This window comes from Cyprinus carpio, chromosome A12, assembly GCF_018340385.1.
Source record: "Cyprinus carpio isolate SPL01 chromosome A12, ASM1834038v1, whole genome shotgun sequence".
In the NCBI taxonomy this organism is placed as follows: domain Eukaryota; kingdom Metazoa; phylum Chordata; class Actinopteri; order Cypriniformes; family Cyprinidae; genus Cyprinus; species Cyprinus carpio.
Genome location: NC_056583.1, coordinates 18,118,000 through 18,130,764, shown reverse-complemented (window position 1 = coordinate 18,130,764; position 12,765 = coordinate 18,118,000). Strand labels below are relative to the sequence as shown.

The window sequence follows — 12,765 nt, the reverse complement described above, 5'->3', positions numbered from 1 at the left end:
TAAAACAGATAACTGAAAAAAAATATATATATATAATATATATAATATAAATATATATATAGGCCAGGACTTGGTTTATTCCACCAGTTGTTGATTGGATGGTGTATAAAAAAATTAAAAATAAATGTACGGATTGAATCATTCACAAGAAGATCAATAACATTTATTTAGACATGAAAATAGATATGATGAATTTTCATTTCATGCTGACTTGGAGTATGAGAGTAATGTTATTTTTTCCTACACTCAAAATGCTAATATACAGTAAGGTTAAAGTTTTGAAACATTTCGGAAACATTTCTGTGCCTAACTAACTATCATCAAGAATAGATTACAGGGCTGCATGGATTGGTATATATTTTAAGAATGAATTATCAGTGTTGTTGCCAAGTGGTTTGAGTTCAAGGCATTTCAAGGCCAGGTGGAGACAGACCAAAATAAACAGTTATCATACCATCTCACCACTCACTCTCTCTTTCTCTGCATGTCTCTCTGATTCCCTTATTCCTTCTCTCACTTGTATTTCCAAGAACACACTGTGCTATGCAAAAGACACTCATTACCACTGAACACCTGTTCCAAAGCTGACAGAAAGAGAGAACAGGTGAGGTGGTGCAGTAGAGGGCAAGGCAAAGATAATGATAAACTGCAGCAAAAAGACAATATGTGCCGTTTAAGAAGAAAGACATTATCCTAATCTCTGTATATAATAATTGTATATAATGGATTTTTTTAATGGCTGACAATAATGCGTATATTTAGAGAAGAGGATGATGGATGATTTACTGCAGATCTACAGTATATGAAATAATACAATTTAATGATAGCAAATGAGACGTACACACAAAAGCTAAAATTGAATCCATTCATCCATCCACTTTAACTGCTTGTCTTATGTATTTTTGTATGGCTAAAATTAAAGGTACATTAAATATACAAACTTTGTAAATAATACAATTCCCAAAAATATTTGAAAAAAAATTTAATTCAAAAAGTGTGCATTATCCACATTTCCCACACCTTTTGACTGAAGCATTTCCATAACTTTTCCAGTAATTTATGATTAATGGGCAATGGTTTTTAACAAAAAAAGTTATAGAGATTTAACTCACATAAAGCATTACTATAAAAAAAAAATACTATACTCACTACAGAAATTTTCATGACATTTTAAGATTTTAATAATTTCCATGACTTTTGGGGTGCGTTTCCCAAAAGCAACTATGGTCGCAAGTTCTGTCGTTACCAATAGAGTTCAATGAAACTAACGACCAAAGTTAGCTAACGATGCTTGAAATGCATCTCTGGACATCAAAATTGTCTAATATTTGCAGGTTTCCCGTAATCCTGGTTATCTGTCAGTACATTTAAGCTCTAACACAAGTGGGAACTAACATCTATAATTTGGACACAGTTCTCAACTTAGCAAATCCTTGTAGATAAATTGACCAGGTCGACATTTATGGGTCCATTCATTTGGATTTTTATCTGAATGTAAAGTTTATTGCTAACTTTATAAGCTCTTCATCCTTCACCACATGAAGCATATACAGTAGAAGATGGGAACATCAAATCTCTCACTGTTAACCAATTGAGCACCATCGTTCTGCAACATATGCAACTGAGAACTAACTTAATCATCAGCAGCATCTAAGCTGTCTGTATGTGTGGTGTCCAGTGATGACTGAGGTCAGTGCGGACATTTGCATCACAAGGGCCTGGTGGGCTGTTCTGTTTTCAGCACTGAGCAAACACAGCAGCTGCACAATTAAATAAAAAAACTGATAAATAGCTCTCTCAAAGACAGCTGAATTATGCTAATGCTCTCCATGTCATGGTGAACGATTCAGAGCACAAAACTATTTCCATGGACACAGTATATGAAAGGAAATAACAGAAAAATAAATGTAGCTGAACAAATGCTGAGTGTGCCAATGGAAGAGAATTTTATATATATATATATATATATATATATATATATATATATATATATATATATATATATATATATATATATATATATATATAATATCAGAGAAAGATATGTGAACTTTGACCATTTAAAAGATATTTTAATATACAAACCTGAATCCAAAAAAGTTGGGACACTGTACAAATTGTGAATAAAAACAGAATGCAATGATGTGGAAGTTTCAAATTTCCATATTTTATTCAGAATACAACATAGATGACATATCAAATGTTTAAACTAAGAAAATGTATAATTTTATGGGAAAAATAAGTTTATTTTAAATTTCGTGGCATCAACACATTTTCAACACATCTCAAGAAAATTGGGACAAGGCCATGTTTACCACTGTGTGGCATCCCCTCTTCTTTTTATAACAGTCTGCAAACGTTTGGGGACTGAGGAGATAAGTTGCTCAAGTTTAGGAATAGGAATGTTGTCCCATTCTTGTTTAATACAGGCTTCTAGTTGCTCAACTGTCTTAGGTCTTCTTTGTCTCATCTTCCTCTTTATGATGTGCGAAATGTTTTCTATGGGTGAAAAATCTGGACTGCAGGCTGGCCATTTCAGTACCCGGATCCTTCTTCTACGCAACCATGATGTTGTAATTGATGCAGTATGTGGTCTGGCATTGTCATGTTGGAAAATGCAAGGTCTTCCCTGAAACGAGACGACGTCTGGATGGGAGTATATGTTGTTCTAGAACTTGGATATACCTTTCAGCATTGATGGTGCCTTTCCAGATATGTAAGCTGCCCATGCCACATGCACTCATGCAACCCCATTCCATCAGAGATGCAGGCTTCTGAACTGAGCGCTGATAACAATTTGAGTTGTCCTTGTCTTCTTTATAGTCTGGATGACATGGCGTCCCAGTTTTCCGAAAAGAACTTCAAATTTTAATTCGTCTGACCACAGAACAGTTTCCCACTTTGCCACAGTACATTTTAAATGATCCTTGGCCCAGAGAAAACGCCTGCGCTTCTGGATCATGTTTCTTTTTTGGCCTATAGATCAAACTCTTTTTTGGCCTATAGAGTTTTAGCCAGCAATGGCAAATGGCACGGTGGATTGTGTTCACCAACAATGTATTCTGGAAGTATCCCTTAGCCCATGTTGTGATTTCCATTACAGTAGCATTCCTGTATGTGATGCAGTGCCGTCTAAGGGCCCGAAGATCACGGGCATCCAGTATGGTGTTCCGGCCTTGACCCTTACGCACAGAGATTGTTCAAGATTCTCTGAATCTTTGGATGATATTATGCACTGCAATTTTTCTCTGAGAAACCCCTTTCTGATATTGCTCCACTATTTTTCGCCGCAGCATTGGGGGAACTGGTGATCCTCTGCCCATCTTGACTTCTGAGAGACACTGCCCAATCATGCTGCCAATTGACCTAATAAGTTGCAAATTGGTCCTCCAGCTATTCCTTATATGTACATTTAACTTTTCTGGCCTCTTATTGCTACCTGTCCCAACTTTTTTGGAATGTGTAGCTCTCATGAAATCCAAAATGAGCCAATATTTGGCATGACATTTCAAAATGTCTCACTTTCAACATTTGATATGTTCTCTATATTCTATTGTGAATAAAATATAAGTTTATGAGTTTTGTAAATTATTCCATTCCTTTTTTACTCACAATTTTTACAGTGTCCCAACTTTTTTGGAATCAGGTTTGTATTTAAAAATGTAATTTAATCCTTTGTTGAAAAAGTGACGTGACATACAGCCAAGTATGGTGACCCATACTCAGAATTCGTGCCCTGCATTTTACACATCCAAAGTGCACACACACAGAGCAGTGAACACACACACAACAGCAGTGAACACACACACACACACCTTGAACACACACCCGGAGCAGTGGGCAGCCATTTATGCTGCGGCGCCCGGGGAGCAGGTGGGGGTTCAGTGCCTTGCTCAAGGGCACCTCAGTCATGAGGTGTTGCCAGCCCGAGACTTGAACCCACAACCCTAGGGTTAGGAATCAAACTCTCTAACCACTAGGCCACGACTTCCCCTCAACTTCACCTTGGCATCACTAGGCCACGACTTCCCCTTGGCATCACTACCTTGGGTTTTTAAACAAGAGTACTCCAGAGTAAAATCAAGAGTAAAAGCACAAAAGTCATTTAACATTCTATATTGACAGTAACACACCAGATGCACACACAAGGACCAACAGAAGCAAGCAGGTTAAATGAACATTAACCTGCTATGCCCATCTGTGAAGAACTGACATTTGATTTAAAAAGTTACAGCACTTGTGATACTATACCAATAAATCCACCTGAGCTTCCCTCAGAGTCTGATGTGACAGCACTGCCGTTAGGAGCAATATATCTATGACAGGGTGATGCTTAAAACATCCCCCACATCTAATAAAGCAGTTATTCTGAATTGTTTTTTTGGTAAAGTTTAGCTACATTTGTGTATCTACACATTTGAGAGAAGGTATTTTCCTCATTTCAGACATACTGTAGTGCTAGTCATGGCAGTGCTTGGGATGCTGATGGCATGTTCCAATAATGTCCATGTCTGGAGCACAGCAGAGCAAAGTGTCAGACAGTAGCAGAAAGCCCAGAGGCTGCTGCTGTGTTTATGATGTCATTACTCACTGCTCTGGCAGCTGCAGCTCCCAAACCCAACTAGTCCACATATTAAATTGCACCATGATCCTATGGCTTAGCAAGGGTGGAAAATGCTGGTCCATATGGTGAAACAGAGACCTGGCTTAAATTAATAATTCATCCAAAAATGAAAATGATGTCATTGTTTACTTGCCTATATGAGTTTCTTTATTCTGTGGAACACAACAGGTAAACATCTGAATAATATCCTGGCCTCTCTTTTGAAGTCTTTTCAATAGTGACATGCAGGATTGGAAGTGTCAACTCCAAAAATTACCAAAAAGCACCATAAAATGATCATGCATGTGGTCCATATGAACTGTGCACATATTCAAAGTTTTCTGAGGTCATTAGATACAGTATTAAAACCAAAACAGAAGCGGAAGTTCGATTTTTTTAATGAAACATTCTTTGAGTCAAAACTTTTTATTTAAATTAAAATTTGGCTCAGAATCAATGATTCGTTTGCTTACTGGAGCGGAAGATTATATGATTATTAAATAGAAATTACATTTCGGTCCGTACCTCACAGAAATCTATAATGTATAGCTTAATGAAAGTCATAAGGGTTTGAAATGACATGATGGTGAGTGGATAATGACACAATTTTTATTTTTAGCTGAAATACTCCTTTTAGACCCTGAGAGAGGAGGAAATTTGTATTAGATGAAATTGCTGTGTGTAGGTTTATACTGTCCACTGCTCATCCAGGATGGAGATCAGAGATGATAAGGTTTGAGAATGAGGGACAGATTTTAGGGACAGGAGTTAAATATTAACTTGTCAAGTAGATGCAATAAAAGAGAGAGTCCAGGAAAAATAGATTTTGTGGCTGGTCATTCGCTTTGGAAAGGCAGAGTTCAATAAGAGGCTCTGGAGGACTAAGAAAATTAAAGATTTATAAATTATAGATAGAAGCTCGGTTCCAAAACCCCTACATTTTTTAATCTCAACACAAAATCCGTTCAAAAAAGTAGGTAACTTAAAGGGATAGTTCACCAAAAAATGAAAATTACCCCATAATTTACTCAATAGGATGGCTTGAGGGTGAGTAAATTATTGGGTAATTTTCATTTTTGGCTAAACTATCCTTTTAAAAATTACATTTTCACACAATTCTAAGGCATGTACAATTCCTATGTAGAATGCTTTTTATTGAGTTCAGTGCAAAAAGTACTAAAATTACACAAACAATTGTCCTATTCCTGACATGACGGCTATATTTAAAAATCAATCATTGAGTTGAATCACATAAGAGCTACAAATATATACTGCTTTTTGTATGAATTCCTGAAAAGTGTTGAAAATCACTCAACTTGAGTCCAATTCCAGTCTGCTGTCAGGAAGCAGCTGCTTGTGTAGGCAGTAGGCAGCGAGGCAGCTCATTAGGTTTTGGAAAAGAGCTAGAAAGAGAGATGTAAATAAGATTTGTTTTGTCCTTCACTGTTTATCATCACAGACGGTGACTCCCTCAGAAGAACTGGTGGGCCACCACACTGGCATCATGGGAGATCCATGAGTGGGCAGCACTGACTTGCTTCCAGCATGATAATATGGGCTCACAGTCCAAAAATGAGTCACTTCACTCATATCACACCTCTTTCCGCTCACACAGTCATTCTCCTCTTCATAACCCTTTTACACTATAATCGCTTTCACTCTTCTTTCCATTGTTCTCAAGCATACATATTCTCATTCCAACTCTCTAGGACTCTCTAACAGATATGTGCCTCGTAGGTTACTTCAAGGGGTCATTTCATACTTTTTGTGTGTGTGTGTTAGTCACACAATTTTAGTCACATAATGAATAGGTTTTTCCATGACCATTCTTTTGACAAGAGGCATTTTATCCTGTTGTCGATAATCCGTGGCAGCTACAATGAGTTAAATTATTCAAAAAATAAAATAACATAAACTTAAGATCAAATAATAATTAAACCAACTGTGTGCTGTGTGTGTGTCTGAGAAAAAGAAAAAAAAGAGTTTTTACAAATGTGCATGAATAGGATGCATTAGGCAAAACTAGCAGGTCAAGTTTGGTTCAAGTGAAGTGCTTGTTGTGGGGCTCATTCTGATTCTGTATTAAAGCTAAAGGCTAAGTGTTTAATTTTTGTGATGTTAAAATACTTTCTACTATCTCAGCTTAATATGCAGTGATAACTATAATAAGCTATGTTTAGGATTATTCACCCAAGTGTAAATATTGATCCAATATTGACACAGCAATACAGGATCGATTTTACACAAGCTTGATGTCACATATTGTTGTACAGCACAAACATACAGACATTAAATCTCTAAACCTCTTTAAAAGTTCTTCATTATAGCCACACATAAATTTGGAGGTGGTGATAATAAAACACTACTCATCCAGAGAAAGGGTGATTAACTTACTGACTCATCATGATTAGAATTTGAAATTTTAGCTGCCCATTACGTGTGAGTCACAGTGTGTGTGTGTGTGTGTGTGTGTGTGTGTGTGTGTGTGTGTGTGCGCGCGTGCGCGTTTGAAAGTATATGACAGGTGAAACTCTCATTACACTCTCTTGTACGCAATCTACTTCCTCCTCACTGATCAGTAGTTCACAATATCCCGCTCCATTCTCATATTCCCACATTCACACTTCCTGAACCATTTCTTCTGATTATGCCTTCTTACAATCCTTCTTTCTGACTTGGAGTAACCTTTAAGCGAAGTTACACTCACTTAAGACTTTTAATACACACAGATAGATTCTCACACCAGCACTTAAAAGCTTTGGGTACATAATAATAGGCCTCTCCTCTCTGCAGCTTCTTATATTGTTTTGTTTTGTTTTGTTTTGTTTTTAAAATAATGATAAAGCACAACAGTCACAGTTTTAATATGCGAAGCTATTTATTAAGATAATGATCAGCGAAGAGTGAAATGTCTATGAAATCTGATCCTTTTATTGTAATTATTATGAACACAAGCTGTAGTCATCTACAGTAACTTATTTATTACGTCTACTTCACTGAATACATGACACTAACTAGCCACATAATAACCTTTATGATCTTATAGCTGTATACTAATGTCACATGGCTATTACTCTGACACTCACCCTTGACCAATAAACAGATTGTATCATTGAAAACATATACTTTTTGTGAAGCTGCTTTGAAACAATATATATTATGAATTCTAAAAGTGCTATACATAATTGAACTGAATATTACAGAATCATTGCTGAACAGGAGAGCAGCTTGATACACATAATTGTCTTTTTGATTCTTAAAAGTCATTATGGGAACAGCTCTTAATATACAAAAAGTAAATGACTTCCCTTTTCACTGAATTGAAAAATGCTGTAGTTTGCCAAACTCTGGAGAAATGAAAGAGCACACAAAAGGATGCATTAAATTTCCCGTGACTTTTTTTTTTTTTACGAAAAATGTTATTTGGTATCGAGTAATTGACATTTTAGGGACAATATTGTCAAGTACAATACTGACAATATTGCTCTACCAAGCAAAAACAGCTTGGTAGAGCAAAAAACATCCCATGTACTGTATATGAATAACACAAAGTAACAATATTTTGTTCCTGAATGAATAAGCGTTTTTGAATGATTTGGTTGAGTGAATGATTCATTGGCTCACTCAAAGACACTTGCTGCCACTTACTTGCATAAGTATTGCAATGAAATTAATTTGAAGAGCAAACTGAGATTTCTGCTAAAGTGTCCTGCTTCTCAGATTTGTTCAGAACATTCTCACACGTCCTCAATCTAAAAAAGAACTTGAAAATTTCCAATATGAACATTTCTCAGAACTTTCCAAATGGCCCAAAAAAGTCCAAACAATCTGTGCTATACTATACCTAGAATTTATTTTACAGCTATATATTATTAAGGACCATTCATATCAGTGATAACTATAAATATAAATATAATTCTGTGAGAATAGTGAAGTTATCTAACAACAGAAGAACTATAACTATAGAAGTACAACTAACTATATTGACACAAAGGAATGATATTGTGGGAATCACTTTCAGAAGTTTTTCTTTTTTTTCCAGCTGATGTATGATAAAAACATTGAGATTAAACAGAAAAGAAATGATTTTATTTTGAAGAGGAATTTAATTTAGAGTAGGGTAAAGATTATATTATATAATATAATAAACATGCCATCCATTGTAGGAGAAATATCTGAAACAAAGTTGATACTTGCAGGAAACACAAGTAAGAACTCCATCAAGCATCTTGAGCAATGAAACAGCAACCATTAACTCTATCTGAATAGGCTTTTTGTGTTTTCAAATCTGCATCTTTTGGGGACCATTGGGGGATTTTGTCACTGAATTTTGACAGATGGTATGAAGAAAACTGAGAAAATACATCCAACATAAAAGCCACAGATCTAAACCCTTCACTGATTTATTCTTCTTATGATGTCAAAAACAAAATCAACCCAGAATAGGGTCTTCATCAGTCCCACCTCTTCATCTGTCTCTCTCAGAGTTTCTCCACTTCCTTCTCACCAATAGTGATTGTCTCAGCAGCTCTAACACTTAATTCACACAAACTGCACTGATGAGAAACTCTCAGAGAATGCTAAGACAAACAAATAAACAGCCGCATACAGGACTAAGTACATAAAGAACAGTGCAGGCGAAGTCCGCAGTGAAACCTGATCATATTACTATAGATAAACAGTTTATATAAAGAGGACATGACTGAAGGTCAGATGGCAACAGGTGGACGTTTCAAGTCTCACGATCATCACTATTATTAGTGTTACAACAGTAATTACATCAAAAACACTCTAACAGCCCAGCAACTTTCCATCAACAAAACAAATGATTTGTCTCACATTGCATGCCCATGACGGCAGCTCCGTTTCTCATCCAACACTTCCATGAACCAGGGACACCGTTTATCACCACGGCAACAACACTAGATTGATATAACATGCAGCTGCACATGATTTTACTCAGATCTCAAATGGTTCCAGCATTATGAGTGCATCACATAAGAGGTCATGAAATGGAAATCAAAATGTCCTTGGTATTTACAAAAACAACTGCAAGTTTCAGACCTCAAAGCCCAGTTTAAAATATGAATTTTTATGATTTGAAATTGCCCCGTTCATGACGATTTTCCTCTACGCACCCTTTAACATGCATATGTACTGTAAATCAATGAGGCGTGCTCTTAACAATATCTGTCGTTCAATCACAAGAGTGATACTGCTGTGAGGAAATGTCAAGTAGGACCGTCAGGAGTTGTTCTGTCCTTTGTTGTAGACCACCTGCATGCTCATCCAAAAGATCAAATTATTGGAAATACATAGCTGAAGTTTATTTTGGAATGTTTTCTTAATTTTGCTCAACGTCTTGCTTGTTTTATTAAATATCTTGCTTTGAAATCTATGGTAGTGCCAAGTTTGTCCTTGGAGGCAATGCCAGAAAGTATATTTTTTTTTATAATCTTTAATTATGTTTGTAATAAACATCAGGCCAGCATATATTGCTATAAAGAGACTAAGTGTATAAATTTATGTTTTAATGAGTCTCGTGTTGACACCCCTCAAAACAACTTTTTGATGAAAAACACTTTATGAGCTACCCTCCAGAATCATAATATGAAGATCTGTAAATGTATTTCATGAATCCTTTAAACAGAAAAGGTCCCGATTTGACTGTAAAAACTACTTTGTGAAGTTGAAAATAAAGCAAATATCATCGGAGTACCTTTTACAAGTACATACTATTTCAATCAATACTTCAAAATTTCACGTTTCATTCAATGCATTACTTGCTGTGAACTTTACTAGAAATGAAAATGAAATTTCAGAATTTCTGTATTTCTGAATGAAAATTGTTTCAAAGGAAATCCTACACCATTTTTTTTTTTTCACTGTGGATGTAATTCCCAAGCACACGCACATAATGAGACCCACCTGCTGGAGGAGCCGGACAAACTGTGGGACACAAGAATGCCTGGAAGCTCGAGGCACAGAGTTCGCTCACCGTCCCCATAGTTCAACAGTCTCTGTTGCACTTTGAATATGAAAGTGCAATTGCGAGAAGTAAGTCCCTGTGAGCGACGAGAATGACAACACAAGCTACTTCCCCTTTTGTCTTAAAGCAGAACTTGTTGAAATATTGATACTTATGTACCACTTGTATTTATCATCAATTTTGCTGTCCGACAGATTCCAAAGCAAAGACCTCTGATGGCAGCGCAGATCCACAACGCTGCTCTGCACCCTACTGTGCGCTGGTCTCGCAATCTCACTCACTGACTTCTCTCCTTGTATTGTCTCTCCTCCTTCTCTCTCTCTTCGTACTCACCGCCACTTTACCATCCAGGGCTTTCTGTGTCTGTGACACTGATTTCTATTGGAAAGTCTCTGCTGTGGTGCTGAAATAGCTGAATGATTTACATAGACATAAGCACAAGCTCATCAACACCTCCCAGAACACCTCCCCACTCACTCCCACAAGCACAGAGGGCAGTTTAGTCAGAGCTCAACCATCTCGGGCATCTGAGCCATGTGTGGTTTTAAAGGGCATGTATATGTTTACTCATGGAGAATCACAAGATCACCCACCCCATCTATAAATGCATTGTGTTAGATTGAGACCCTCTAAAACCCACATGCTCCAAGATTGGTGCTTTTGCATCAGTGCATTTTGCATTTTAAATCAGTGTTTTGTGTATGTGTTTGAGTTGTGTGGTTGTTTCTATGGTAATTGCTTGTTCGTAGAGGCATTTTAAATAACTTTATATGACGAGAAATGTCTTTCATGATGAAAATAACTATACAATATCACAGCAACTTGTAAAAACGTTCTGGCGAATTGGTGTCTAATCTATTTGTATGCTTTTATACAGTCTGCTAACGCCCCAGTGACGGATATGTTGAGGGACGGGGTTAAGGGTGGACCTTCATTCTCAAAAATAAAGGTTCTTAATTGGAATCGATGGTTCCATGAAGAACCTCTAACATCTATGGAACCACAAAAGGTTCTTTGTAGTGGAAAAAATGTGTTTGAAAAAAATGGTTCTTTTAAGAACTTTCTACTGAAAGGTTCTTTTGCACATCCTAAATGGTTAATCTATGGAAAACTCCCTTTTGTAACCATGATTTTTAAGAGTGTTCATGATTACATCTTAATAAAATGAATATATGAATTATATGAATTCATACAAAATCACCACTTCATAAAATTCACATTTTCGTGTGAGTTCGAGTTGAAAATCACTATTTTCTGTAGATAAATGTTGTAAATATTCATGCTGTACTTTGCAAGCTAGACAAAAATGTAGTTGCATTTGTGATGTTTCTAAAAAAGCATGTATGACTTAAAATAAACACTTTTTTGTGCAATACTATTTAATCATAAGATTGCTGACATAGCTGATTTGTTGCTGGTCATGTGTCATGAAACGGGAACAGAACACTACTCTTAAATAACAATCTCAGCTTTTCAAAAAAAGAAATGATTTCAAAGAATAGAGACTGACTAGAGTCTGACTGTATGCATGTTGCAAGTCATTTACAACCTAGGATTTTGTAGTTAATTACTAATCTAAAGGGACAGTTCACCCAAAAATGAAAATTCTTTCATCTTATACGTTTTGGTTTTTTTTCTTCTGTGGAACACAAAATAATGACAGGATCTTCTTTTAAGGTGAACTATTCTGCTTACATGCAACCTTTTGCTCTTCAAAGCAAATGTTTAAAACCATAGGATTTGACAATGTTTTGCAGCCATACAAACATCTGGGAACATCCCCAAACTGTGGTCTCAGAGGGGAGACATTTGGGAGATTCTGCTGGAAAGTCCACCCAGAAATTTCCAGCTTACTTTCCTCATTTTATCTTCTGTCACTCTTATGTGGGTTGACACCCTTCCTCTCCTTCCATTCCTCCCATGTATTTATCACACCATTTCTATCAGACTTATCCACAATATAAAATAATCAATTTACTACATTTACTTAGAATTTTAATTACACTATTTCAAAAATCTTCTGATCCGTTTCTCTACTTGAGAAGCTTTATGAAGGTGTGATATTGATATACATATACATATACAACAGAATACAAATATGTTTACAATTTAAAATAACAGTTTGTTCTGTATTTGATTTTTTTTTTTTATTCCATGCCAAAGCTGATTTTTT

The 12,765-nt window shown here is 36.1% G+C and overlaps 1 protein-coding gene across 2 annotated transcripts in view; it reads right to left on the bottom strand.

Moving 5' to 3' along the window:
- Positions 1 to 12,765, bottom strand: part of LOC109084691 (cytohesin-1-like) — a 58,268-nt gene that overhangs the window by 32,693 nt on the left and 12,810 nt on the right. Inside the window, exon 1 of one of the 2 annotated variants that reach the window (XM_042767946.1) lies at positions 10,532 to 10,879. The exons of the other annotated variant lie outside the window; for it this stretch is intronic. Within the exon in view, the coding sequence (XP_042623880.1) occupies positions 10,532 to 10,610 (79 nt within the window). The 5' untranslated portion in view covers positions 10,611 to 10,879. Of the gene's footprint in view, positions 1 to 10,531; positions 10,880 to 12,765 lie in introns of those variants that run through there. 2 annotated transcript variants of the gene reach the window in all.